The sequence below is a fragment of the Temnothorax nylanderi genome, unplaced genomic scaffold (assembly GCF_030848795.1).
Source record: "Temnothorax nylanderi isolate EJ_2023f unplaced genomic scaffold, tnyl_v1.0 TNYL_tig0006_pilon, whole genome shotgun sequence".
Classification (NCBI taxonomy): Eukaryota; Metazoa; Arthropoda; class Insecta; order Hymenoptera; family Formicidae; genus Temnothorax; species Temnothorax nylanderi.
This window is the reverse complement of record NW_027249068.1, coordinates 3,016,333-3,043,397: the sequence shown is the minus strand read 5'-3', so window position 1 is coordinate 3,043,397 and position 27,065 is coordinate 3,016,333. Positions and strand designations below refer to the sequence as shown.

Genomic DNA, 27,065 nt, shown 5'->3' with positions numbered 1-27,065 from the left:
AATATAACAACTCGTGTTGGCTCTGTGAAATAACCGATGTTACATCAGTTTTTCATGGGTGAACAGTTGAATTTTTAGTGTACACGTTAAACAAGTCGAGTTAAATTTTTATTATATGTATAAATATATAATTTGACCAAAGCTTTGAAAAAAATTGAGCTTCTCTTATATAACGAGAACTTGTGTAAGTATGCTTTATAAAGAACTCTTCATCGATATGGTAAAATATAGTAATATCGAAAGTTATACATTTCAGCAGACACTCAGGATGATTGTACGACGGTAAACTGGTAAACATATAAGAACATTTGTCAAGTGTATATTTATATTAATATAGCGCAGCTGGAAAAATAGAGATTAGTAATAGCGACAATATTTAACGGAAAATTATACGAATGCTTCATAAATAATACTTGACTCGTAGAACCGATAAAACATTTAAAATATTTTATATACTTAATTTCTTAATTATCTTATCTAAATTGATTTCAAAGTAAACATTTCATTCTTATCGTTTGAATCGATTCGCCCTTTTCCTATTTCATTTTGGTTTCATTAACAGAACACTCGCGAGAGATGATTCCGCGGCTGTTCCTTATACATTTCAAATAATATACAATATTTTATGTTTTAAAATTATTTGGTAAATTAACTATAACGATACGATTATAATTGATCTTTGTTTTCTAAACATGTAAGCTTTATTATTATTAATTATTTAATAATAAAAACCCTTTCAACTTTTAAGGAGAGAATTCGAGAAACCTTGATTCGAGATTTGTTGTAGAAAATCTCTATTACTAATGTCCATCTTTACAATTGCAGCTGCATAAGATATTTCTAATTCTACTATATGTATATATTTCTTACACACATACACACGCACGCACACACACACACACACACACACACACGCGCGCGCACACACACACACACACACACACACACACACACACACACACACACACACACACACACACACACACACATATATATATATTATATATATATGTGTGTGTGTGTGTGTGTGTGTGTGTTTTAAGCGTACAATTCGGAATACGGTTTCCATGTGATGGAAACGTTTCTTCTCATCCAGAGAGATCTTTAAAGATTTTTCTCTTTACATGTGTTTTATATGTATTGGGTTGGCCAATAAGTCCGTGCGGTTTTTTAATTATAAATGTTCGATGATTATTTTTATAGAAGGTAATAACTTTAATCAATTATGTATTGGCCGTTGTTATCTACTATCTTTTGCCATTTTTCGGGCAGCTTCGTAATTCCTCGTTCAAAGAACTTCCTGTCTTTCTCGGCAAAAAACTGTTCCAAGTGTTGTTTGACAGCTTCCTCAGAAACGAGGTGCTTTCCATTCAAGGAATTTTGAAGGGAGCGGAACAGATGATAATCTGATGGTGCAATGTCTGGAGAATACGGAGGATGTGGTAAGACATCCCAGCCTAGCGCCAATAATTTTTGCCGGGTTTGTAGAGATGTGTGCGGCCTAGCGTTGTCATGGTGAAAGACGACGCCTCTACGATTCACCAATTCTGGACGCTTCTCGTGGATCGCTGCATTTAATTTATCCAGCTGACTACAATAACATCACGCGCAAAAGATCGTGGGGGCAGCGCAGCGAACCGCCACAAACCGCTTCGAAGGCAGGACTTCACCCGAGCAAGATCATGAGGCGTCGTCTTTCACCATGACAACGCTAGGCCGCACACATCTCTACAAACCCGGCAAAAATTATTGGCGCTAGGCTGGGATGTCTTACCACATCCTCCGTATTCTCCAGACATTGCACCATCAGATTATCATCTGTTCCGCTCCCTTCAAAATTCCTTGAATGGAAAGCACCTCGTTTCTGAGGAAGCTGTCAAACAACACTTGGAACAGTTTTTTGCCGAGAAAGACAGGAAGTTCTTTGAACGAGGAATTATGAAGCTGCCCGAAAGATGGCAAAAGATAGTAGATAACAATGGCCAATACATAATTGATTAAAGTTATTACCTTCTATAAAAATAATCATCGAACATTTATAATTAAAAAACCGCACGGACTTATTGGCCAACCCAATATTTAGACTTATTGATTATAATATTTATTTTAGATATACTTAACGCTCATTAACATTTACTTCTTTCTTTCCAACAATGGGTTATTACAACGCAATTTGACAAATTGCTGACACTTAAACGTAACGATGACAATTAACGTACATATATACAATTAAATCTTTGGTAACCGGCAAGCTTATTATTTTTCGATACTTAAAATCAGAAGAAATGGATTCGATAACGAAAGCATAAATTATCAGTCTGATATGGTGAGTTTTTGGTCGGATACGATATCGCGTTTGTGTAATACTTGATTCATGTAAAAATCAGGCTTAAATTTTCCATTTTTGCTCAGTAAAAAAGTAAGTACATACATATGCTTGTAGAGACATCGTTGACGAGAAAAAGATCAATGGGGATGACAAATCAATATTTTATTGCCCATTGTTTTAATTACGTTTGATACTGAACGAAAGACGTCTTGTACTTGCTTCCTTTACACACACATTATGTTTCAATTTATTTAGCATATGGAATTACACATTCGACAAAATACACAGCGATAACGACACAGTCAATACGCTGTTGCGATTAGCATGTTCATTCGTGGGGATATTAGGCCTTTTCGATTAGCTTGCAAGCTATAGACACGGCGTACTTTAATTACTCTTCTAGGCCACATTTGTCACACAATGACAGACTTATAATAGACTCCCGATGTATGTAATTTTCTTTTTTCTCGAGAAGGAGGAGGAGGTGGAGGAGGAGGAAGAAGAAGCATAATTATAAGAGAAATACGAGATAAACCTGAGAGAAAGTAGCTTCTTAGTTAAGACAACGGATTTCATCAACTCGGACTTGATAATTGTCTTCTCGAGTTGTGACTTATCTTAAAATATTAGTTTGTACGTTTAATTATTGATCTGTTAAGCGAAACATGAGATCTGTCTCTGCTTTTGCTTCACAGCTTGGATTACGTTTCCTTCATTGTAACTTTGGAGAATTTGTATTAATGCATCAATGTTAATTTAAAACTACATCTCTAAATTGTTCAGGTATCCAAAATTAAGAAATGCACAGTTGGATCATGCCTGTAGCGCAAAGTGTTGTGCAATGAACGAAAATACAAGTGCGTAGTGCCTGTTAGTGCATAGATATACGAAGAATATTCATCATTACTTTTCTTTCTTACTTTTTTCTCTTCGCGCATCGACATTCGATGCAACGAAATGTTATATGGATCTTTAACGATCATTAATATATCTATAAAAGTGCAGAAGAACGATTTCTTAACGGGTCACTGGATTTTTTGTTCTTTTTTTTTCTTTTTGTTAAGACGATGGAGAAATACATATTATTTTTTGCCATTTTACATATAATATCGCTATACGTTTCGTATGTATGTATATGGTCATTCGACTATTCGTTACGTCTATTCGTTACACGACGATAGATTGTATTTCCTTTGATCAAGGACGCGAATTATTCGGGCGATCAAACGGCTAGATCGTAACGACGATCGAACTAGTGTAGCGTGTGCCATTCAGCGATTTGCTTCCTCGGTGACTGCGTCATTTGAAGCCAGTGTTCTCGTCCTTGACTGTTACCGCTGTCCGCACCTGTGGCCGGTCCAATGATGCAGGATCCGATGATGGCGTTTCCGCCGATCAACTCGCTGCTCGAGTCCAGCACGCATATCTTACACAGACGTAATTAATTAATTAATTATTTTCTTTTTTTTAAATCTACATATTGTCATCTGCTATTTGTGCAATCCTTTTAAAATATACCGATATACTGTTGTATACCTCTATAGCCGATGATGCGAGTGATGAAGCAGGTATATTAAACGACATCGCCTCGTTCCAAACGGGATTTGTCGTTGCCCTCCTAACAGCCGTTTTCTTCTTCTTTTTTACTCTTCTTTCTCCACAGAGAAGACTAACTTTCGCGAACGGATCCAATGTCTCCTTATCCTGCATTACATATATATTATTCAGAAGTTTACTATTTAAGTTAACTATTAAATAATTAGCGATATAAACAAAACAAACTTTTTTTTGTAAAAGATAATAAATGCAGAGGAAATTAGAAAGTACGTACACTTTAAGAAATATATGTGTCTTATTTACTAATAAAGAGGATAGAAATATTCCTACTAGTGAAAAACAAGTAAACCGAAGGCCACTCTCATTTTTAAAACAAAAGGCGACGCGCAATTGAACGAAAAAGAAACCTTTTATTTGTATTTATATCGATATCGATACAAATCAATATAAATAATCAGCTTATTACATGCGTATATATTATATATGCATATCCTACCTGTTGGGGAAACAGATTTCTAGCTTTCATCATAAGAACCGTGAGCCTCTCGGCACTCGGTAAGTAAGACAATGAAATCAAAACCTCTTGAATCTCTTCCGGTGGTTTGCGTTCCCTCGCTATTTCACCCCATACTTCTACCGAGGAAGTGGAAGAGACCAATTCGAGGCTGTCCATGGCCACTCTTACCGAACCCACCACATCGTTCCTCGAGAAACGATCATAATCGAATACCTAATTGCATCATAACGTTACGTTATTATTCCAGCGATTTCGATTAAATTAGGAATGCGTTTTACTCTACTACTACTACTATATTCTATCCTACGAATCGTTCGATACGATTTTCTACGATATGTAATTGCCTGTAAAAGTAGAGTTTTCTCCTGCAGCTCTTCGTAGCTGACGGGAAATTTGAAATGCTGATCGAAAAACGGATTCGGATCGTTCCGGTGGATCTGCGTTTGTCTTTTCCTGCTGTCCACTTCCGGGCTGAGAGTCAACTTGACGTAGGGGTCGTTGAAACCGCCCTGATCGCTGCCTGCGAGATCGTGTGCCTCGATCAAGTGCACATCCAAATCCGATTTATCAAAGTCATATCTCAAGCGCAGATGAAGCCTGCCCAAATGCTTTCCTGTCCTGCGGTTACGCAAATATCGCGATTAGTGCAGACGTATCTTTATATATAATATCTTTAGCGATAATCAAGTACTTTTTGCATATAGCGAGAGAAAGCAGTTTAAGATCATCAGGAAAGTTTTATAAGCCAAGTTTTATATTATGTACCTGCGAGCGCTGAGAAAGACAGGACCGTCACGTCTTTGATAAAGATCCGGTTGTAAAGAACCAAGTGGAGAAGCAGGTGGTATGGGACCACTGTCGCTGCTAATAGATCGCAAAGAAATAAGCATTTTATCACATTTTCAAATTTATGCTCAAAATATACTCTATATACTGATAAGAGGATTCGATAAAATTTTAATAATTATCCAAGACAAATCCGCGTGCGACCTCTCTCTCTAATAATTAATGCCTCACTCATAATATAAACAGACAGAAATTCTGAAAGTTAATATTATATCAGAATATTTATTTAGAGATTAATTTATAGAGAAAAGAATTAATTAACATATTAACATATTGATGAAATATGTTATATAATTTGTTCTATAATAATAATAATATTATTAATACGTTTATAGAAATAATCTCTCTCTTGACATTTTTGTCAAGCGCGCGCGCTTACCTGAATTTTATTATGTCATTCTACACAGAAATGACGTTCTTCACATTTTCATGAAGATTTTTCATGAAGAATATATATTCATCACGTTTATGAGAATTCTGTTATTTACCTTATGGAAGCACGTGGCGGTGGGATGAGAAGGGGCGATAAGCAACGACTGGTCTGTCTGGAAGTACTTTGAACGGCATTCATCGGCGAACACCCGCAAGTGGAACTTACACCCGTTGCTACGGACGACAAAGAGGTTTGTGAAGGCGACGCATTTCCACTATGCAAGCTGCCCGTGTAACTGGCAGGACTTGCACAACGTGCATCCAAGGACGCCGCACGAGCTGGTGAAGGAGATCTGTGGGATATTTCCAAACTATACGTCCACGTATGTTATATATACATATAATATAATATAATATAATATACCTAATATAAAAGAAAGAAGAAATTGAGACAATTATATAATATTGTAACGTTACTCTATATGATTTAAGAAAACCTTTATTTGTATACGTATAAAAGTTATGTACGCAGTCGTACGAAATCGTCAAGACAAATGAAGAAGATGCATGTTCAACAATTTACAAATGAAAACAAATGTGAATTCCTCAAATGCTAATCCTAGGAATACAACGTTTTATTAGATTTAGATATAGAAAAGTTTTGTTAATTATGATGAATGAATTACCGTACGTATACATGTTACTTATTCAAATAAGTCAGGAAGAATTTTTTGCCAGAACAATCAATATTATCCCTTCGAGGCCACATGGGATGGCGGCCACCCCAACAAAAGTTCAGGGCCCGATATTTTTAAGATAGGCTTTATAATCAGTGTCCCTCAGGATCTCACCCAGGATCTCTGGTTGGGTCCCTCTCTCGAAGATCCGCAGTAGAAAGGCTTTAAGCCATGTCAGTTATGTTTGGTAAACATTTGAAGATTATTATAGGGGTGGTGACCACCACCCCAGTGGCCTCGGTGTATATTCCTTATCGCGACCAAAAATTACAATATTTTTATTCATCGAGCACATTTCGGGTTACCATACATATTTTTAAACAACACGCTTAAGATGTTTCATGAATTTTCATGTGCATTAATTGAAATTATGAGACTTCGAATCCGTCTGGGGTGGCGACCACCCCAGTGTGGCCGGGGCGTATTAAAAAAAGAGGTGTGGCCTCGGAGGGTTAAAAATGTACTAAGTAATTTTGTACTCTGTAATTGTGACTTGAGTAAATTACGCAGCAATACATTTTTATTGTTTATTCATATTCCGATAATCATGCTATTAAGACTTAACTTTACGCAAAGTTAATAAATACCATTCACCGAAACTTAAAGAGAAAGAGCTATTATATTTATTTTCAGATATTCACATTTACATTAAATAGTAATAAAATGAATTGTATTTTACTATATATACTGACCTCGAGCTTCTGCTAGGTGGATACGAAGAAGCGGCGTGTAGAGGATCATGTCGAGCATGATGCCGCCCGTCCGGACCGAATGCTCTAATTTGAGGCGACGATCCTCGATGATTCGAAGAACAAGATGCACCTTCCACCGAGCTCTGCGAGCTAACGGATGAATTTCTAGCCAACGTTCGACTGCTACTTCCGCCCCCGCCTGGATAACTGCGACTCTGATGGGGTAAGCCTTCAGGGAAAACGTATTACATAAAATTAAGCGGGATGAAAAATTATCATCGTAATAACTAGAAGATAGCTTTCGAGAGCATTTCAATTATGCACGACGATGGTTTACAAATTTCTTCGGTAATCGAGTTCCGTCCGTGAAAATAAACGATGCGTCGAGCGCACATCGATATAGATACAGAGTCTTTGAATGAATAATAGAAACAAAACGCGAAATACTGTATACTGCATTAAAAATCGTCGGGAAAAAAACCTTAAATATGCTTGTTTTTGCGTTGGTGCAGACAGAAATATCTATAAACCATCTTCACAGGCATTGATTAAAATCAATTGAGCTTCAACCATTTGATTGTCTTCTTTAAAGATTTAACTATCATATATTTCTCTCTCATAAGTAATATTGCATATAATTTTCTAGGAATCGTATTGAAGGGATGTGGAAAAAGAGTCACTTAAATTATGCATAACTCCGATTAATATTAATATTTGCGTTAAGAATCCCATTAAAAGCACTCATAATTACCCGATTCGGTTACCGAAGGTTGTACCGCGTGTTGCTCCTTCGCAACGTTAAATTCCTGAAATAGAAAATTAGGACAATTAGAATTCTCTTTAATATACCAACAATAACTCGATAGGAAGCTCGTCGGGTTTATTCAATCCGAACGTGCTTCATACTCGTTAAATATTCGCCGGATAGATTTTTAATTAAGTGTATGGCAGCGCGTACAGCCGCGTGACGCGTGACTCTCGCTCCAATTTTGCATTGGAGAATTTTTCGACAAGAAATTTCTAATATTTTTCTCGGATGAGAAATTCTGCTGGAATTTATTTACGCGAAATATCTTTACTTGCCCATACCTGTTCATATTATAAAATAATCATATCGTTGCGGAAATAAACTTGATATTTATTTTTCTATATTTAATGTATCATTATGATGTTTATTATGAATGACACGTGTCATAGGCAATGTATAACATGATAATATTTATTGAGAACATAAAAATTTATATATAGAACAAGAAAAATGTGAGAGAAATGATATACGGTTAAATGAGAAATAGAATTTAAGTGTTTTCTCACAATATTTTTATTTTGTAAAATAAAATCATCTAATTGCATATTTGTCAAATTTGTATTACATGGAACGTAATTGCGGAAAAGCAGCTCTCGCCGAGTAGAGAAGAGAATATACTTTCTTTTCAATAATTCTCTTTTAAGTGATTGCGATTTATATTTACAATCAGGTTCTCATATTAATATAATAGTAAATAATGTGAAATAATGTGAACTCTGACGCACACAGAGCAAATTTTACGTCACTGATGATTCCATAACATAAAGAATACTGATACTCGTATTCAAAATTTCCCAGTAAATTACACATTAATTAATTTGCACTATAATATACCAACGGTTTCGTATATCGACGTGTATGCGTATTGCGCGTATCAATGTATTCTCCGGCATTGCCAGGGACATACGAGACATTAATTACCCTTTGTTTTAGTCATTCTTTATTTCTGCCGTTTCTGGCTTTACTGCTGCAGAGAATTATGTCGATATTTTCCTCTACTGCAGGTATCACTTGCGTGCGTGCGCGCACGTGTGCGTGCAACTTTTCTCCGTGAAAGAAAAAGCAGCATGCATTTTAACGATTTAATCGTAACTTGGTGAATACGTGATTCGTATTCTGTTGCTTCACTTGTCAGCGGAGTTAGCGCTTTAATTAAAGATCGCTTGTTTCAGGAGTTTCAGCTTATTGTTGTAATAATATTCGTTCGGCGCGGTGACTGTTTCACTCATGGACTCATGTGAGCAAAGTTAAGCTTTCTAGTTTTCTAGCAACGGACGTGATTAAATGGATAAAATATATTGGGCAGAGTTGCTTCTAACTCGATTATCAATGTACATTTTGAATAAAAAACGTTTTATTTAAGTTGAGAAATTCTTAAAACTGTAACCTACATGAATATCTAACATTTTAAATATTTTCTGTCAAAAATGTTGAAAATAAACGCAGAATAAGTTATAAATATGTTTGCTAATTTTAACCGTGACTTATACTTCTGAGAAAATCTAGAGTGAAAAATTGTGATACAACCATGAAACGTCAAGGTCAAGATAAATATTTCTATATGCATATGTACATCTTACAATTAGTTTATAAACATATGTATATATATTTAATAATTAACTGCAATGTGTCACTCACATTGCACATTCAATAAGATAGACACATGAATAATGTATTATTGTCTCTAATTATATTGTATATTATGTAATTATATTGTATATTTATACACGGAACAAGGACTTGCTTAGTTTTGTTCTAAATCTGTTCGTTATAACTTATATCGGTCTTTTCGGGCAAAGTTTCATTTTATTTTATTTTATTTTATTTTATTTTATACCTATAGAAATCAATGTTTGATGTTGAAATATATAACAATAACGGAAAGAAAACGTTTCTAAAAACGATACAACAACCACGTAAATAGAATTTAGTCTTGTTAAAGAAATGCGATTTTTATTCGAGATGGTCTTTTAAGGATAGTTTTCAAATGGCGGAAATAATCGAATGGTTTCTTTGATGTTTCGAAGCATTCTCCATAAGCCCTTGATAAGGACGAACCTTTGAATTATGAAGCTAAGGAGGGTAGGGAAGAGAGGGAGAGAGAGACTCAAAGATACCAACTTCGTGTTTCAGCATCGTGATGAGAGGGTAGGTGGCAGTTACGGGGTGAGGTCGCTGGAAGCTACCTTTGACGGGTCGATACTTGAAGCAGAGCACGGAACGGAATACACGGTTCCGCCCATCGAGTCGAAACATCAAAATTGCCATCGTTTTCCTATCTGCGATATTATCTCATCGATTGAGATTTATGTTCACAAAAATATGTACAAAAATTAACATAAGAATCTAAGTGTTTGTGATGTGTAAACGTGCTAACTCACGAAACCTTCTGTATAAAATTTAGCAGAGCAATACCATTGCTTGTGCGTATCGGACGTTATTTGATGTCTGACAAATTAGACACAATCTTTGTACTTCTAACAAGAGGCCTGTAAATGATAAATAAAGGTATATACGAAATCGATACTATCAACACAGAGACTAACAGCTGTTTATCTCGATTTGAAATGTTAATTTTCCTTTTTGCTTAAAATGATTATATTTTTATTATTTTTTGTATTTGAGTAAACTACAGAAAATCCTGGATAATATTTTACGTATGTCACATAATATCGCGTACTCTAAAATTCAGCTTAAATGTGCATTTGTTTCCTTTCTTCGGAGGCAACATAAAATTGTTACAATTTTTTATGTTGAACATTTAAGCAATAAAATACAAAAACTACATGCATTATAGATCTCGATTAAATATCAAAGCGATCAGGATTAAAAAACAGAAATGTAGACGACTTAATTAAAATCATATAGTAATAATCATAGTAATAGATCTTTTCGTGTGAATCAAAGCGGAAAAGCGCAAAACTACGAAATATTAACGACATTAAAAATTCATATATGCACGTGATACAAGAATTTTTTCTTTTTTTCTCTCTGCGAAACTTATTTTATTACGACGTAGCGTCCACTTTAATTTCACGCCGCGGCAGAAAAATTAACTCGCTTTATCATGCAAATTTTGTCCGACACAGCGATGACCGGTACGTAGCGTACTGGAACGAAGTTCCTTGTAGTAGATAAAACATTTCACGTCTGGAATGACGTCCCATATAAGCCGCGAACGCAGAATATTCGAGGACGTAAGTACGACGAGCTCGCACGGAGTGCGGCAGGTAAAATATGTTCACTTAGAAAATGTACCGTCATCGACCATGCATAATAAATATTGGTGGCAGAATTTAGTATAGTCACCATTAAACCTAGGCGTTAGAATAGAAGCGACACAACAAGCGATATAAAACGTGGAAACATTAAATTTAAATCTATGGATTTTTTATTATATATATTATATTATTATATTATTATATTATTATATTATTATATTATAAAATAAAAATTAGTTGTGAATAATTAAAGTTATCTACTGTTGAATATTTTAGAATATAATGCAAACTAAAGCACATACAAAAAGACGTCTTTTCAAAACATAATATTTTGGTAATAGATTTTGCTTGCAAAGTCAGTTCCATTTAAAATTAAAACAAAATTTTTACTATTGATCCACATTGTATAAGATTTTCAAAGCAATTACAATTTAGAATAATGTATAGATTTAGTCGAATATTTTGTTGTCAGATTTGCAACATATGTATATTATAGTATCGCAAGTTTGACGTGATTTGTCAAGAGTTTTAGAAATTGAATGCATGTCAGTCTGTGACGATATCTCGATCACGAATGATCGTGTATAGCTGTCATAGCTGTTCCAATATCAATTAACCACTCCTCGTTCCTTGTCAACTGAAAGGCATTGATCCGGAACGTGGCAGACGTCGTTTTGCGCTGTAAAATTAGCTGTATTTGTTGAATTTTAATTAACTTTTACGTCAGAGTTGTATGTACAAATGTACATGCTCTGTAAGAGTTTGCTACGCAGGATGACAATAATCGATAATCGAAAAAAGATGATAATAATAAAGATTTGATAAGATACAGTAACGAATAAATTTGAGTTTCGACTATATACGTTCGTCTATATAACGAATTATACGCCCCTGATAAAAGTCCTTTATTATATTATATTATATTATATTGTACAGCATTTATTGAGAAATTGAATCATAATTATTTTTATATATATTTAAAGTTGTATACTCGATATCAAATTATTAAATAATCAGTAATTTATATTATTTAGACAATAATATCTTTATTACATTACACCTGTGATTTAAACATATTTGCATGTGTTAGTAATATGTAGAATAGAATACTTTTAAGTTTTTATATTCTGATTTGTTTTTAACAAATTTAAAATATTTGTTATTTAGCGATATTTATTATTTAGTAGATAACAATTGGTAACGATAGGCGACGTCTATGCGATAAACTTAATTCCCATTCAATTAATTGTCGCGATGGCGCAATCGGCTATCGATTCAAATTCTATACTTATTCTATTAACAAGTGAGCGTTTCTAGGACGACGCCGACGCTGAATCGGTGGATATATAACAGTCAACTCTTTCTATGATGAGCTCCAAAACTCAATTTACTTATAGTGATTCCATTACATGAACAACATCAATATAAACTTACGTAACTTTTATTTTACTTGAGGACTTTGTTTCGCAATGTTTTATAAATTCCAATAAATTCTTTAAATATCGCAAAAATTACATGTTTTTGCAAGAGAATTATCATAAAATTGCATACCACAGAAATAGCATTGCTTGGAAGATAGAAAATAATTATAATTAAATCCGTCGTTCGAGATTAGTTGCACGTGCAACGTAAAATGGTCGCGACACGCAAGCAGAGAATGCGGTGAGGGAAGTCACACGCGTATAACAAAGAGAGAAGCCCACGCTAGAACGGACGCAACAAGTGCATCCAGATTTCCGAGGTGCTGAAAGTACATAGCACTATCGCGCGTACGTCTAAAGTTTTCGCGAATAATCCGAGGTATTTTTCTTTGAGATTTCTATCCTCAGCAAAATTTTCAAAGACAATAGCTAAATTTTTTAGATGCTTTCGAAAATCTTCTGGATGTCTCTGGATATTTGAAATTGGTCAAGATATCTTTCGATTTAATTTCCAGTTTTAATTTTGTTAAAGGTAATAAAGATTTTGTTTGGAGCAAGGACCACACATACATAAATATGTGAAAATGTATTTCGCACGAAATAGAAAAAAAATATATACATATATACCCCGGGAAAAAAATTGATGAAAAATACAAAATATAAAATACAAAATCTTCTATTACAAGTACCAAGTCATTAGCTGCAACTGTTTAACACTTTATATACAATTGTGAAATATATATTTAGCTGTACCTCCGAACTGGTCGAAGTTGTACTGTCGGCACTATCGGTATTAGCGACGGAAGAGAGAGGCGATCTCGTGCCTCTTTGGGCCCATCTACCCTTGATTATCGCTACTCCTGTCACTGCGCCGATCCTAGTAGCCGCGCTTCCACCCGACGGGTTGTTCGACATGTTCTTGTCTCCGGTTGCCGCACCGCCACCGCCACCGCCACCGCCACCGCCTCCGCCTCCGCATAACTCCAGGACATCGCCCAGAACCTCTGACAATTTGTCCGGCACTTTGACGAACGCGTGCAAAACAACTGTCCGAGTTGGAAAGTCGCGGGACGAGCCTCGTCCGAGATAATTAGCAAAAGGATGCCGGTGACTCGGATCTAGCGTAACCCTTTACCGCTTTTGTGCCTGCAATCGTGAAACTTTTGCCGTCAAAAGTTTAACGCCGCTCGCGCGCATTAAACACTTGGACGTCCGACGCGAATCTACTGCTTTAACAATCAATTCTGGAGTATCTGGCGTGACTCTCGAGCAAACGTTAAAGTTTACATTCGCATACGGAGTATTTGGAAAGTGGCGCGTTTCCTCGAGCGATTGGAGTTTCGAATTCGTCTCGACGTGGAATAACAATTTCACAGAAAGTCGCGCGCGAATCTCTGTGTCCTGCGATAAAAATCAATATTTATTTACTCGCTTGACTATTAACAGGAATAAATTTTCACATCAGTTAATAGTATAAAAGCTTTTAGTTAATGCTATTAATGAGAAGCTTTTATTATAATAGCATAAATATTACAAGCGTACTATATGTATATACTGAAGGAAAGTATACGAAATAGACTAAATTGATCAAAAATAAAAATAAGCCGTTGAAAGTAGAAAATAATTAAATATCTGATCCGATACCTGTTACCAGAATTTGTGATGTTTGATTCTATCAATTATATTAACTTAAATAATCTCATTTCGATGGATAGTATTTTCAATATCGCGTAATTTGTTATTGTTGCGTTGGATATCACTGCATATCCAACGTCAATAAAGCTCGTGATATTAATTACGTATCATTTGAAGTAAAGATGCATTTGCCTAGAACGTAATTCGCTTTCGTTAAATCAATCAGTCGCGTTACGATATTGCCGTACGTTTGTGGCCGATTAATTACAGCTCGTCACTTTACCTAAACCGATTCGGATATAGCCCCGATAGCACTCTCATCACCAATCGAGATCATACGCGTTTATTGTACGATTAAAAATTCGGATTTTTCTCTGATTTCTGAAATCAGAGCGATGACAAAATTTACATTGTTAAAAATACAGGTTCATGCTTTTTTATAATATATTAGGTTTAAGAAAAATATTAGATTATTGAAAGTAGATTACAATTATACATTTAGGTGATAAATTTTTAAAAATTTAAATGATTAAGGTATGCCACTAAAATCACATAAATTATAATATAAGAAACAACTACTGCTTTGATATTGAGTAAAGATCAATAGATTGCTGGAACAATATATTAGTAATAATGATAATTCTGTAGTACAATATTTATTGAACACAGTATGTTTTAAAAGGTCGAATATTAATTTTACATAATTCGCATTACATATCGTAGAATTTAGTCCAAGTGGCACGTCAAATTTTTCTATGTAAAAATCACCGTCGTCATTTCTAAACTGTTAACATGTAATCAAATTATTCAAATTATCCAGTTTATCCAGAATTTGTTTTTTCTTTTTTATCTTTGACCATCACACGTTTTGAAGAATCGTGAACATTATTAGAACTTTCTTGTGCTATCTTAATTTTTTAGATTAGAATGTCAGGACGATTGTTAGATTTACATAAGTGTCACGAGAGTCATTGCGGTATAAAGCGTTGAATCAAAAAAGAACATTCTAGATCGATTTTCAATAAACACCGCGAAAAAGGAGTAGGAGGTGCTGATCTAAACGTCAATTAAAATCGATATTTATTCTGATTGACGTATCTCTCTACTAAGGTTCCTCAAAATTATATTACCGCGTTATCTGGCTTGGACTTAAGTCTCTCAAGGATTATAATCCTTTTCTTGCAGCTATCCGCATTTTGCCCTACTTTCTACAATTTTATCTTGCTCAATAAAACTCCGCTTCGTTTTTCGCTCTTGAGAATCGCCACTCTCCACGTTAATCGTGTATAAAGCTGAATAGAGGGACGTCTGATTTCATTACGGTTCAGCGGTCGTGTACGACCGCAGCTCATTACTCTGTCCGTGACCCGATTCAATTAATTTTACGTCACAACTGCTTATTTTATCTTTCTCCATTAAAGACGAGATGAATGTCTGAACAGTTACGGATTACAACTACTTAGACGCCACGCTGACCCGATTCGTCGTCGGTCGCCCAAATAGTAACAACAAGCGGACAGCCACGGTTTCACGACACGCAATAATGATTAATTGTATTCTTTATATAGGTACTCTCTCATTAGGCTCACGGTATACTAACTGTTTTATGAGCGTCGCGATCAGTACGATTATCACTCACAGTCACAAGATTAATTTCATTCGAGCACTCTATGAAAATACGGGATACTTTTCGTCGACTTTCGATCCCGTTCTCGGTGCGTCTATCACGACCTGATATGGATGTGTGTCACCGGGTATCACCGTGCCGCGATACTGGGCTAGCCCGACTGACTTTATACGCGCCCGACCAGTGCCAGGGCTCGTCGTGCACCACCAGAAAACGACGATTCGCCGCTGAGCGTAGCTGGTGGCTGAGGGTGGTGGGCGGCCGGTTCCGCCACCGAAGGGTGTGGAGAAAGAGAGAAAGAGAGAAAGAGAAAGAGAGAGAGAGAGGAAAGGGAGAGAGAGAGAGAGAGATGTCCTTAACTAGGGAACGACGGAAGACGGAAGACGGAAGAGAAGATGGATATCGGGCACGAAAGTGAGACAGGAAAGGGTGCGTGCGCCGCAACAGGTTACACAGGGACGACAACGATTTTAGGGAGGAGAATTGGTTCTACTTTCGTTTCAACGATGCTTACTGCGACGATATATCTTAATATAAATTAATAGCGTTGAATAGATATGTTAATTATTATTTGTTTACACTCAGATAACGTGCGATAGCATTGTGCCTAAAAAAAGATTTCTTCCCATAATTATCTTGAAATATATCAATAATAAAATTTTATTTTTTTTAATTGTATATGTACCTGTATTGTGTGTGTGTGTGTTTACTAACAATAAGTTGGTAAGATTAGAAAGGAAATAACGAAAAAAAATTGTCAATTTGCAATATTTCCCTGAATTTTTGCAAAAAGATCGATCGACGTGCGGCAAATAACGAATATTTAATTGTAAACATATAATGACAAACATTGAATAGAAAACAAAAGAAAATTTAATATAAGCGTTACATGCGGGTTCTCGAAAGTCATCGTACAAATTCCACATTTGTTTAAAAATTAGAATCTTCATATTTTTCAACAACAAATTATTCTCTCTTCTGTTAAATTAGATTCCTGTTTAAATAAAGTCTTCAAATTTTAGTTCACGGTTTACTTAACGATTAGCAAAGATCTTCTATAGCTCAATTTGCTAAGAGGCTCTCAAATATTAATTCCGTAACCATTAACGTCTAGACATATTAACCAGACAGTAATGCATTAAATTTATTTTATCAATGAGAATTAAAGCTTAAAGTAAACAACACTTTTTAATTTGATTTACAAAAGATGGGACTCGGAAGAACTGCGCAACTCTTACACACGGTACATGGACTATACATCCGCTCTTGAACTGTGAAATCGTTTTACCCTCGCTCTATCGCATAAGGATTCGTTAGACGAGGACGATCTATATTATGAGTCATACTTCAATCAGAACACACTATCTAATAAAATTTTAAATCTGTTATACTCTCTCTTTCTCTCTCTCTTTCCGCCGATGTATTTTTCAACCTCTTTGCGATCATGACAATGGATATAAGCAAGTAGGCATGCAAACTATGTTATTGATTGTAGACGAGTTGTTTTTCTTGAACTATTTTTCTCACAAATGCAGTGACATTTGAACGACAAATTTATATTACTACTTTGTTAATTTAAATAACATCACGTTTATTAAATAAACGATGTTTATTTAGAGATTTCTTTCTTTTATGAAAATTCGCTCATTAACGAAACGTTATCGTTGTAACTGCACAATATGTAACAATTTGTTTGAAGTGCCTTCTAACAAAATGAGATTGCTATAATGATGGCAATATTTAAATTTAAGAATACCTAAGTCTCGGACAAACTATAGTAATTTCGCGTCTTTTCAATATAACGGAGTATACGGTACATTAACCTAATTACAGTATACCTTCAATACACTTTGCATAAAATAGAAGTTTACAATTTTCCAAATTGATTTGACCAGAAAATTAGACAATGAAACATTTTGTTCATGTTTTATGCAAAAATAAACCAAAAAATTTAATGTAATGCTCTCAACAACTTTTTTAAGAATTGAAAAAAATTAATGTATGTATGTAGATTTATATTTTCTTTACTTAGAATTTAATATCCTCCAAGCTTTAAAAAATATGAAATAATTGAATATACCATATATTTCGAAATTAAATACAAGTTCACAAGTTAAACTTGTATTTAATTTCGAGAGAGAGAGAGAGAGAGAGAGAGAGAGAGAGAGAGAGAGAGAGAGAGAGAGAGAGAGAGAGAGAGAGAGAGAGAGAGACTCAAACAGAATAATTTATTATTTATAATAAATACCATATTATGTATTATTATGTATTATTATTTATTATATAATCAAGTTTATTATACATACACCAGAACTTAGCAGCATATTAAGGGAATAGGATTTCATCAGTTTTAATATCACCTTCTTCAATAATGAATTGTTTCTTTGGTATTTTTAACAGTGTCAATGAATAAATTATAAATTATGTATTAAAGGTAGAATTAAAGGCACAGATATTATACAAACAAATATAAATATTTCTTTATATTAACAAAATCCACCTATCCATCGTAATGTGTCGCAAGCCATATTTCTGAAAATAATCTCCGTCGGCAAATAATATAATGGTTACGTTTACGTAACTCCAACGCTGCAGCGCTGTATCGATCGAAATTCTAGATTCAACGTTCTTGTTCGGTATAGAAGGCTCTTTATGATTATGTATACGTGGAGACACGATAAACGAGATAACAAATTTATTAATCCCATCCTCATTTTGTTTATGACATTATCTGCACATTTATAATGGTGAGAATTATATATTTGCTTCATTAATTTTTGCATAAATGTATATAATACATAATTGTCTTTGTTTGCCCTAACTGATTGCTTTTACATTTTGCCTGTTTGTATCTGCAGCTTGAGTTTCGCGAAAAGTATACCAAAAAAATATAGGTCACATCAATCAAGTTCAACTTCAGCATTACATCAGCATTGTTTACGTCGTATCTGTTTCCGTACCTAAGAAGATTATTTCTTTCTGACATATACTTAACAAAACCGTGAAAACAGAAATGTATTACCTAAATTCTTTTTGGTAAATAACAGTTACTAAAATCCATTAATTAATAAGTTGAAATAAATGACTAATTTTTTTTCTATACGTATATTAAATATTAAATTTATCAAAATTATCCTACAGATACAATTGAATATTTAATAAAATTTTTATTTTTATTTTATTGAAAAAATTAATATATGGTGTTGCATATATTCTTATAATTATACATAATATTATATGTTATGTATATATATTTTATATGTTATATTTAGTATTCTTTGGATATGTGCGAGTCATCTTGTCGTCCTTGTCGACATAAGGCAACATATAAAGCGTTATCCTGTTGTACAGGATCAAACATAGTAAAGTTCTATCCTTATCGACCTTTGGCTAACAGAAACGTCTTACCGACATTTTCATATTTTACCTGCAGTTATAAATTACCGACAAATGCTTGCGATAGCGGATAGATCAGTAATTGTTAGCAAACACGCAAGCGACAATCTTTGCCAGTACATATTAAAAATGCATTCTTAAATTTCAAACAAATCAATAAAAGATATCTTTAAGTGACTTATTAATATTTATCTTATAAAAAATTTGCAGCTTAAAAGTGTTATATTTTATTTAATAAATATGTTAATAATTTTCGGTAAATGATAGATAAGAAGATATAGAACGAGCATGCTAGATGAGTCAAAGATAAAAATATACAGCAATATTAAATATTATATTTAAAAAAAAATGTATATACATACATATAAAGAAAAATTATCAATAAAAACGCGAAAAAAGATAAATGCAAAAAATAAAGACTAATAAAAGTTTTATTAATCTGAGAAGTTAGAAAAGCAGGAAAAGAGTTGCGTAATCGAGTGACAATAATGTTCATCCATTGATATTCAAATCACAGCGCCTTTATTAAACATTTTGTGCAATTTCTTATTATTTCTTTCACGTTGTTGAAAAAATTTTAATTGCTTTAGTAATTGTAATAGAATACAAAAAAATAATAGAAATTTCAAAGAAAGAATATCTAATGAAATTTGGAATTACGTAAAAAGTTACGTTTTTTTAGTAACGTAGAAAGAAGAATCATAATGGTCAATGGATGACTATTATCAGCCATTATCATGTGGTTAATCAATAGCGAACAAACGACTAACTACTAACCCCGGTTTGTACAGCGTAGTAATTCTTTTGCGGCTTCCTCCAGCAGTCGAGCACTTGTGACGTCGACGCTGCGTGGCAGTGATGATGATGAGGCTGATCGTTGTTGTTGCTCCTAATATTTGGTGGATCCGGCCATCGATCCAGATTGCTCCAATTCCATTTCCCCTTTCGCTTCACGGCATAGTAACGATAAACTACGATCGTCATGGCCACCACTAAGGCTAATCCCGTGCCAGCAGCTGCTCCGAATATTGCGGACGAAACCATCATTCTTCTTTCGTATTATGTGAGATGGAGTATTCGTTGCTTAATCTATAAATAAAATACGTGTCATTGTTTCGTCGAAAAATCTGAATCAAAGACAAATGTCTATATTATATCGCGTAAGTATTTAAAAATCTTTTAATTTTTTACACGTCTTTTAGAAGCCTTTTAAATGTGTTTGTTAAATTTTTGTTTTTGTTTCACAAAACATCCGTTGTTTTGCTCATAACCTAGAGAAAATTATATGTGTATTGTGTGCAACATGAAAACTTAATTCTTTTGGAATTTTTAATGTTATTTTAATCTTGTAAAATATCATCACACATAAAATACACATAAAAAATTATATTTTATTAAATTAATTTATTTTTAATGAATTATAAAATAAACTTTTAGCAGACAAGATAAAACGATAACCGTGTTAACCACAGTGGGACAGTGGATGGTTTGTATATGAAACTCATCGTGTCAAACAATTAAATTTATTGACTCCTCTTAAATAAATTAACTGTACGATGGTAATCAAATATTGATAGATAAAGACCAGAGGATAGAAAGAAATAAATAATGTTTATTGGAGCAAATTACACTGGCTAATCCGCAGCGGTTAATTGAACTACGGTTTTAATTAGAAATTATCGATAATGGCGTTGCCATGAGCCGTGAGTAAAATTGATGATTGATAACTATACAGTTTAATTGAGGTCAGATCGAATTAACTCTAAATCGAAAAGGCAAAAATTATAGAAACAGGAAGAACGTGACACAAACTGAACTGTCACGAACTAAAACTGTTAAAACTACTTGCAGTCGCGATCAAAGTTCGCATTTAAATATCGAGATACGAATTTATCTTAATCAAAATACTCACATTGCAATTGCAACGTGTTCTTTGTTTATCAGACATATCCTATACAAAAGTATCTTATTGCAATTAACATGTGTAGGTAATAAATTACTTCCTAGCTCTGTACCATAACTCTCGTCCTATCTATTCGCTTGCAATCTCTGTTTTCTTAACAGAGTTTCACAATTCACACTTTACAACTACATAGAAAATTGTAAGCTTTACCTATTTTTGTAGGAAATATGAATAATTATATGAATAAATATTCAACTTGTACAAGTCATTTAATACAAGGAGATTTTTAGTTATAATCGTATGCTATAACGATAGCTCATTGATTCATCTCTATTTGTCATTGTCTTACTTCGTGGAAATAATAAAGCCATTCAATTTGTTTTGAACATGCCAAAACTCACGCAACAAGAGATTTCCGAAAATTTAAATATTCTCGCGCGACACATCTCTCTGCACTTTTCGTGATTTCTCCAATTTTTTAACTTCGATAACGTAATGGATTCCTCTGCGAGAAATATTCCTAAGGGGAATAACGTGACGTGATGTGTGCACCGAACAGAATATTTTTTTATTAAACAAACGTACGTTGGCTGACCTTTTAGGTCACGGATTGCTCGAGGGTTGCAGACGTATAACAGTGATAGATCGTTAATTATATTTTTCATCGCCATAAACACGCGTGCAATATGCAAAATACATCTTAGGCAATTCTGTTCTCCCGATGTATGTTTTACGCTTACGGGCATAATTTCGAACTTCGGATTTTGTCTGAAAATTGGCCCACTATGCAACACATTAGATGAGTTTATAGCCGTAGATGCGCGTGAACGTAATCGCATCAAATGTACCCTACTCCCTACTCCATTAGAAACTCGCAAAATTTAATAATGTGATCATGAATGAAGCTTGTTTTAGAATTTGTGGTTTGCTCATGTCTCGCTTCATGTTAATGCGTAAACGGGGTACACGAGAATCTATGAATATTTTATCAAACTATGTCACAAGTATTTATAAAGTCAATATACAAACTTTTAGCGTGGTCACGATTCTTAGAATCTCTTTAAGCAAATATATGCTGTCTCAAGCCTATTTCAAAAGAAGGAAAACATTTCTCTGTCGCAGTTACACTAATCCAATCAGCAATTATAATGTAATTTAAAACACAAACACACACACACACATTTAGCGAATCGCAAGAATTCTTTTTTAAAAAGAAAGAAAAATACGATTTTAGATTCATAATAGTTCATACTTAATTTAAAAAATTCGAAATTAATGACAAAATAATTTCGTCGTTGATTTTATCGACGAAAAATAATTCCACGTAATTTCATTAGCTTTAAGTAATATTTTTCTTTTGGTAAATCTAAACAATATTTAATGCGATGTTCATATCTTTTTTTTTTATTTACTCGGATTTTGTAGCGCCTTGGCAACAGTTTAGATACGTAGGCGTGAGTGGCACATTGTGGACTGCGATTCTTGAATAATAATGAGTGAGTTCCTGAGTAAACAGCAACATCGTATCAAGCCGGATACCGTGAAACGCAAATTACGACTGTCTCGGATTATCCGACGACAAGGGTGAAAATGGTGCAGTCACGTACCTCGACTTTGGAAATTTTGAATTTTAGAACAGTCTCTTTGCAATTTAAATTCCTGTCACGAGTTATACAGTAACCAAAAGCTGTTTTGTGTGAAGCAATTAGTAGACTGCAAAAAAGTATATAAAAACCTTTCTTATATTATACAAATAGCAAATAATACGAATCACTTTCCTAAATTGTTTAAAAACCTATCTTCCAAGAAGATATATAATATTCTCTTTTAAATTATTATAGTAGATAGTGGAACTTTTTCATTATCTAGATCACATTAAAAATGATAACAGATTGCAAACTACAACAAAATAAAGAAAAGAAACAGAAATAATAACGAAGAAACAATAAAAGAAACAGTAAAATATAATGCACATTGCTATTTTATAATATCTATTAATTTTTAAGACAATTTATTTTTTTTTAATATAATGTATTTAGTTTATAGTCAGAAAGTACTTTGTCGGCAACAGAAAGATAAAAGATTAACAAAGAGATCGAGATTAGAACAAATTTTAATAAATAATTGTAAAATATTAATCAACAAGCTGCTGCACAAGTGATTAATATTTTATATCCGGATGACAATAACGGTACAATATGCAGAAATGTCGCGCAGTTATTAGATCGGATAATCGATCAGTCTATATAATGTCTAGAAAGAGTACAATGCACGATATTATAAGAGATGCATAAAAGCATCCGTTGCAATAATTTATTCAGAATAGATAGAAGGTATCAATTAATATAAAATTCTACATTTTTCACAATGTTAGTGTAATTATTAAATCTTTGAAAAAAATTTATAATTTTCATATTTATTTTACATATCTGAATATTTTATACGCTATTATAAGGATTTTGTTCTAACGTACAGAGTATTTAATAACCAAATAAATAAAATAAATAATCAAGCTATTTATTATGTATAATTACGAGAAAATCTGTAGACGATAATTAATCCTATTAGCATAAATATCTGTCATGTCAGACGTATTATTCCCATCTTTTCATTGAAATCGTGTCATTAAGGTCGCGATGCTTTCTCAAGCGGATTAACACGATAATTATACTTAACAATTTACCTAGAGACACTTAGGTTCGTTACGAAGTTGCCCTAGAATATCAATTATTTTAGTCTAGCATTCAAGAGAACCCAGGTCAATTTGAACCGCGTCAAAGTATAAAGATTTCGGTTTATGGACGTTGTGAAATGTATGGAAATTGTTCAAGTATTCCTTTTAAGAATCATTAAGATCATTAAAAAGTTATATTAGCATCGCATATCGGGGTCATGAAGCCGTAATTTCGTCGCGGCATTCCCTAACACAGAATTTCATCGCATCATGTGTGATATGTACACGCGCGCACATTTCATACAATGGCATCAATGCCTCAATGCTACAATGCGTCCTTTCGGTACATATCCTCGGATATTCCCGCATGAGAACCAAAGTAAAAGACAATAACGAAATCCGACTATATCCGATGTATTGTCATGTTAATGCTGTGAATATCCATTAATCGTAACGTAACGTCTTGTGTGTAAATTCCTGAAGGAATCTATACATCTCTTGTATAGTAATTTAAAGAGCCATTTGTCTTACTCGCGTGGAAAGGCGAAAGGCCATAAAATCGTACTGCTGTATGCATGGCTAGTTTTCTGCCATGCAAATGTTCACTTTTTCCCCTGGTTAATCCCGAGTATGTCATTGCCACATCATGGTGACAGACCACGAGAAGAAACGTTATTTTTTTCAATTTTATTCTTGATTTGTTTTGTTTGTATTTTTGCATCGGGCAACGTAATTTACTTATACGTCTCGTATTTCTAAACTATATAGCTGTGTAAAATATAAAATATAAAATAATTAAATTTTTAGTCTTTATCTGTTTACTTAAAATAAATGTAATTTTTTATATAATACGTATTTCTTTATTGCATGCATTTTAATATAATTTATCTTAAAATAATAAAATCTGAGAATTCACGCATCTTCTATAAATCTTAAAAACAGATTGGAAATATAATACAATGTCTACGTGGAAGAAAAATTGTGCCTTGTTATTTTTCTGTCTGCTGAGAAGGATAAGGTCTGTGTCACTGTGTATCTGACAGTCACTTCGCGAAATATTATTGTAACAAATTCTGGCGTCCTCTGTTTGTGACTTTCTCGCGAAGTCGCACAAATCAATATTTTCATCTGTAGCTCTTCTATGTAAAATACATGGTTTCATCATGGCGTTTATGCGCTGGTTTACTATTGTTAATATTGTCATTTCTTTGTCATTTCTGTAAAAAATATGAGTTCCGAAAAGAAAAGAATTCTAAATGTTCTTCTTGACCGTGGATATGTGCCCAATTTCGTATTCGTCTCTTGTAAACGTTCATTTACATTGGACATTCGATAAACGGGTAACGATATGCTATCCGTAAGTTTTTCGCAATGTAATCACGTTATCGAAATCTCGACTCGGCTAATCTTTCAACAAATTGGTAACGGGTAACGATCGATCCGCAATTTGACTGCGTTATTGGCTCATACGACTATATCGCATTGTTTTAAAATTTAACTGCAAAGCTGCAAAACTGTGATTTAACTGAGAAATTGTAGAATTTAATAAAATAATTTCTCCTCTGCTAATATAATCAAATAACACGAAAACATCTAATAATTGATTAAAAACAAAGTTGAATATATATTTATTACAATATGTAGAATTTTAAAACGTATTATTAAATTGTTCTTATATTATATCATTTTTTTCAAACTAGTACAATATATTAATTTATTTTATATTTTATATATAGATGTATAAAGTTTTGGTATATCAATCTAAAGAAAAATTCAAAAATAAAAATATTAACATTAAAATGGTGTAAATATGTTACAATAAATTAATAATGTATATTATTGTAACTATATTTTCTTACCTTCGTGACGGAATGTAAAATTCAGCAGTAAACAAGACTATGGGCGACTCGCCAAAGATGATAAGTGAAGAATCCCGTTGTAGTTAGACAGTTTTCAGTAGAAGTAAATAATTTAGTCCGACCGTTCAGTAGACGTATCGGCAATTTGGTCCGTCCGGCTGCTAACGCAATTAAACACTTGAATTATTATAGCTTTTACATTTCAATACTGTCTGCAAAATATTGATTACAATTTTTATCGTTTCTGTAGCAATCTTAATTTAACTTGACGCAATTAAAACGATTATTCCATCGTTAATCATGATAAACACGTCAATAACAATGCAAAATGTAATTATCGAGATCAGAAAAATTTGCTAATGTTATTTATGTATTTTATTTTTAAAATTGATAATCTCAACTAATATGGTTGTTGCTGGTTTCACGGCGCGTCAACGACTGAACTGAACCTCCCTCTCCCTAACGGGGTAACGGGTTTAGCTGTTGGGAAGATAGAGGGTGTGAGAGGGAGGGAGGGAGGGAGGAAAAGAAGGAGGGAGAAAGAGAGGGAGAGATTGAGAAATATCGGAGAGCAAAGGATGAGCAAAGGAAAGATAGGGAGGGAAGGAGAAGGGGAATGAAAAAATGAAAGTAAGATAGATGGAAAAGAAGGAACCGCAGATAGAGATAGAAAGCTTGAGATAGAGAGCTAAGGTTGACCCGGTGAGGTCCCGAGGGAGAACAACTAACAAGAGAGAAAGGAAAAGAGACAGAGAGATAAAATGAAAAGAAAACAAGACAAGAAAATACATACAATGCTGATTGCAAACGAGACGAGAGATACAAAAGATAAAAAGGAGAAACAGGAAAGAAGAATAAGGAACGTGGGAAAAAGAATATAAGGTACATGTCAGACAGAAAAAAAATGTCAGGACGTCAGGTGGCAGTTCACAGTCCACCGTCCACCCACATATCTCGTTGATATTCAGTTTTATCAGAAGAGACTTATCAGCCGGTGAAGCATTTTATCAGTAACAGTCAACAATCATATAAGCTCTGTCTTTTGTCGACGTACATACTACATAGATTGTCCCTTCGACCAAATGTGCGAAAAAAAATATTGAAATCTTACAGCTTATTTTTAACAATAATAATGATTAAATCACCTTGACCTCCTCCGCCCCGCCCCGCCCCGCCCCGCTCACCATCACGTTGCACGTTCTCGCGCACGCCGCACCGTCTCCAAGTCTCCATCAGTCTCCGTCATCCGTCATCCGTACTCCGTCTTCATCCCCCGGCCAAAGTATAAGTAGATACAGTAACAGTAGGTTAAATTCACTCCGTGTCGGCGTCGCGGCTGGTCGCGGCGTCGGCACACTCGACACCTTTGATCTGAAGTGAAATGGTTCGCGGTTCGCCATGATGTTGAGTGTGGAAATCGTGGAAATCGTCACGTATACATATCTACTTATACTGTGCCCCGGCGCCCCCG

At 34.0% G+C, this 27,065-nt stretch overlaps 1 protein-coding gene and 1 long non-coding RNA gene across 7 annotated transcripts; one reads left to right on the top strand and one right to left on the bottom strand.

The window, feature by feature from the left end:
- Positions 1 to 2,078: 2,078 nt before the first annotated feature.
- Sytbeta (Synaptotagmin beta) lies at positions 2,079 to 27,050 on the bottom strand. 6 transcript variants are annotated; one of them, XM_071718315.1, is made up of 11 exons: positions 26,779 to 27,050; positions 25,595 to 25,752; positions 19,936 to 20,247; positions 7,802 to 7,856; positions 7,051 to 7,279; positions 5,738 to 5,974; positions 5,169 to 5,267; positions 4,748 to 5,021; positions 4,383 to 4,616; positions 3,866 to 4,033; positions 2,079 to 3,755 (listed from the first exon to the last, which is right to left on the bottom strand). In XM_071718315.1, exons 3-11 carry the CDS (start codon positions 20,203 to 20,205, stop codon positions 3,582 to 3,584), a joined length of 1,740 nt encoding a protein of 579 aa, XP_071574416.1. In that variant the 5' UTR covers positions 20,206 to 20,247; positions 25,595 to 25,752; positions 26,779 to 27,050; the 3' UTR covers positions 2,079 to 3,581. The 6 variants fall into 6 exon arrangements, with proteins under 6 accessions (XP_071574416.1, XP_071574412.1, XP_071574427.1 ...); XM_071718311.1 differs by lacking the exon at positions 26,779 to 27,050 and having other exon boundaries at positions 25,595 to 26,008; XM_071718326.1 differs by lacking the exons at positions 19,936 to 20,247; positions 25,595 to 25,752; positions 26,779 to 27,050 and adding exons at positions 13,254 to 13,660; positions 15,736 to 15,981.
- On the top strand, positions 5,882 to 10,391 carry LOC139780059 (uncharacterized). The gene is made up of 3 exons (XR_011720099.1): positions 5,882 to 6,004; positions 7,067 to 7,273; positions 9,992 to 10,391. It is a non-coding gene; the product is annotated as an uncharacterized lncRNA (long non-coding RNA).
- Positions 27,051 to 27,065: the final 15 nt, after the last annotated feature.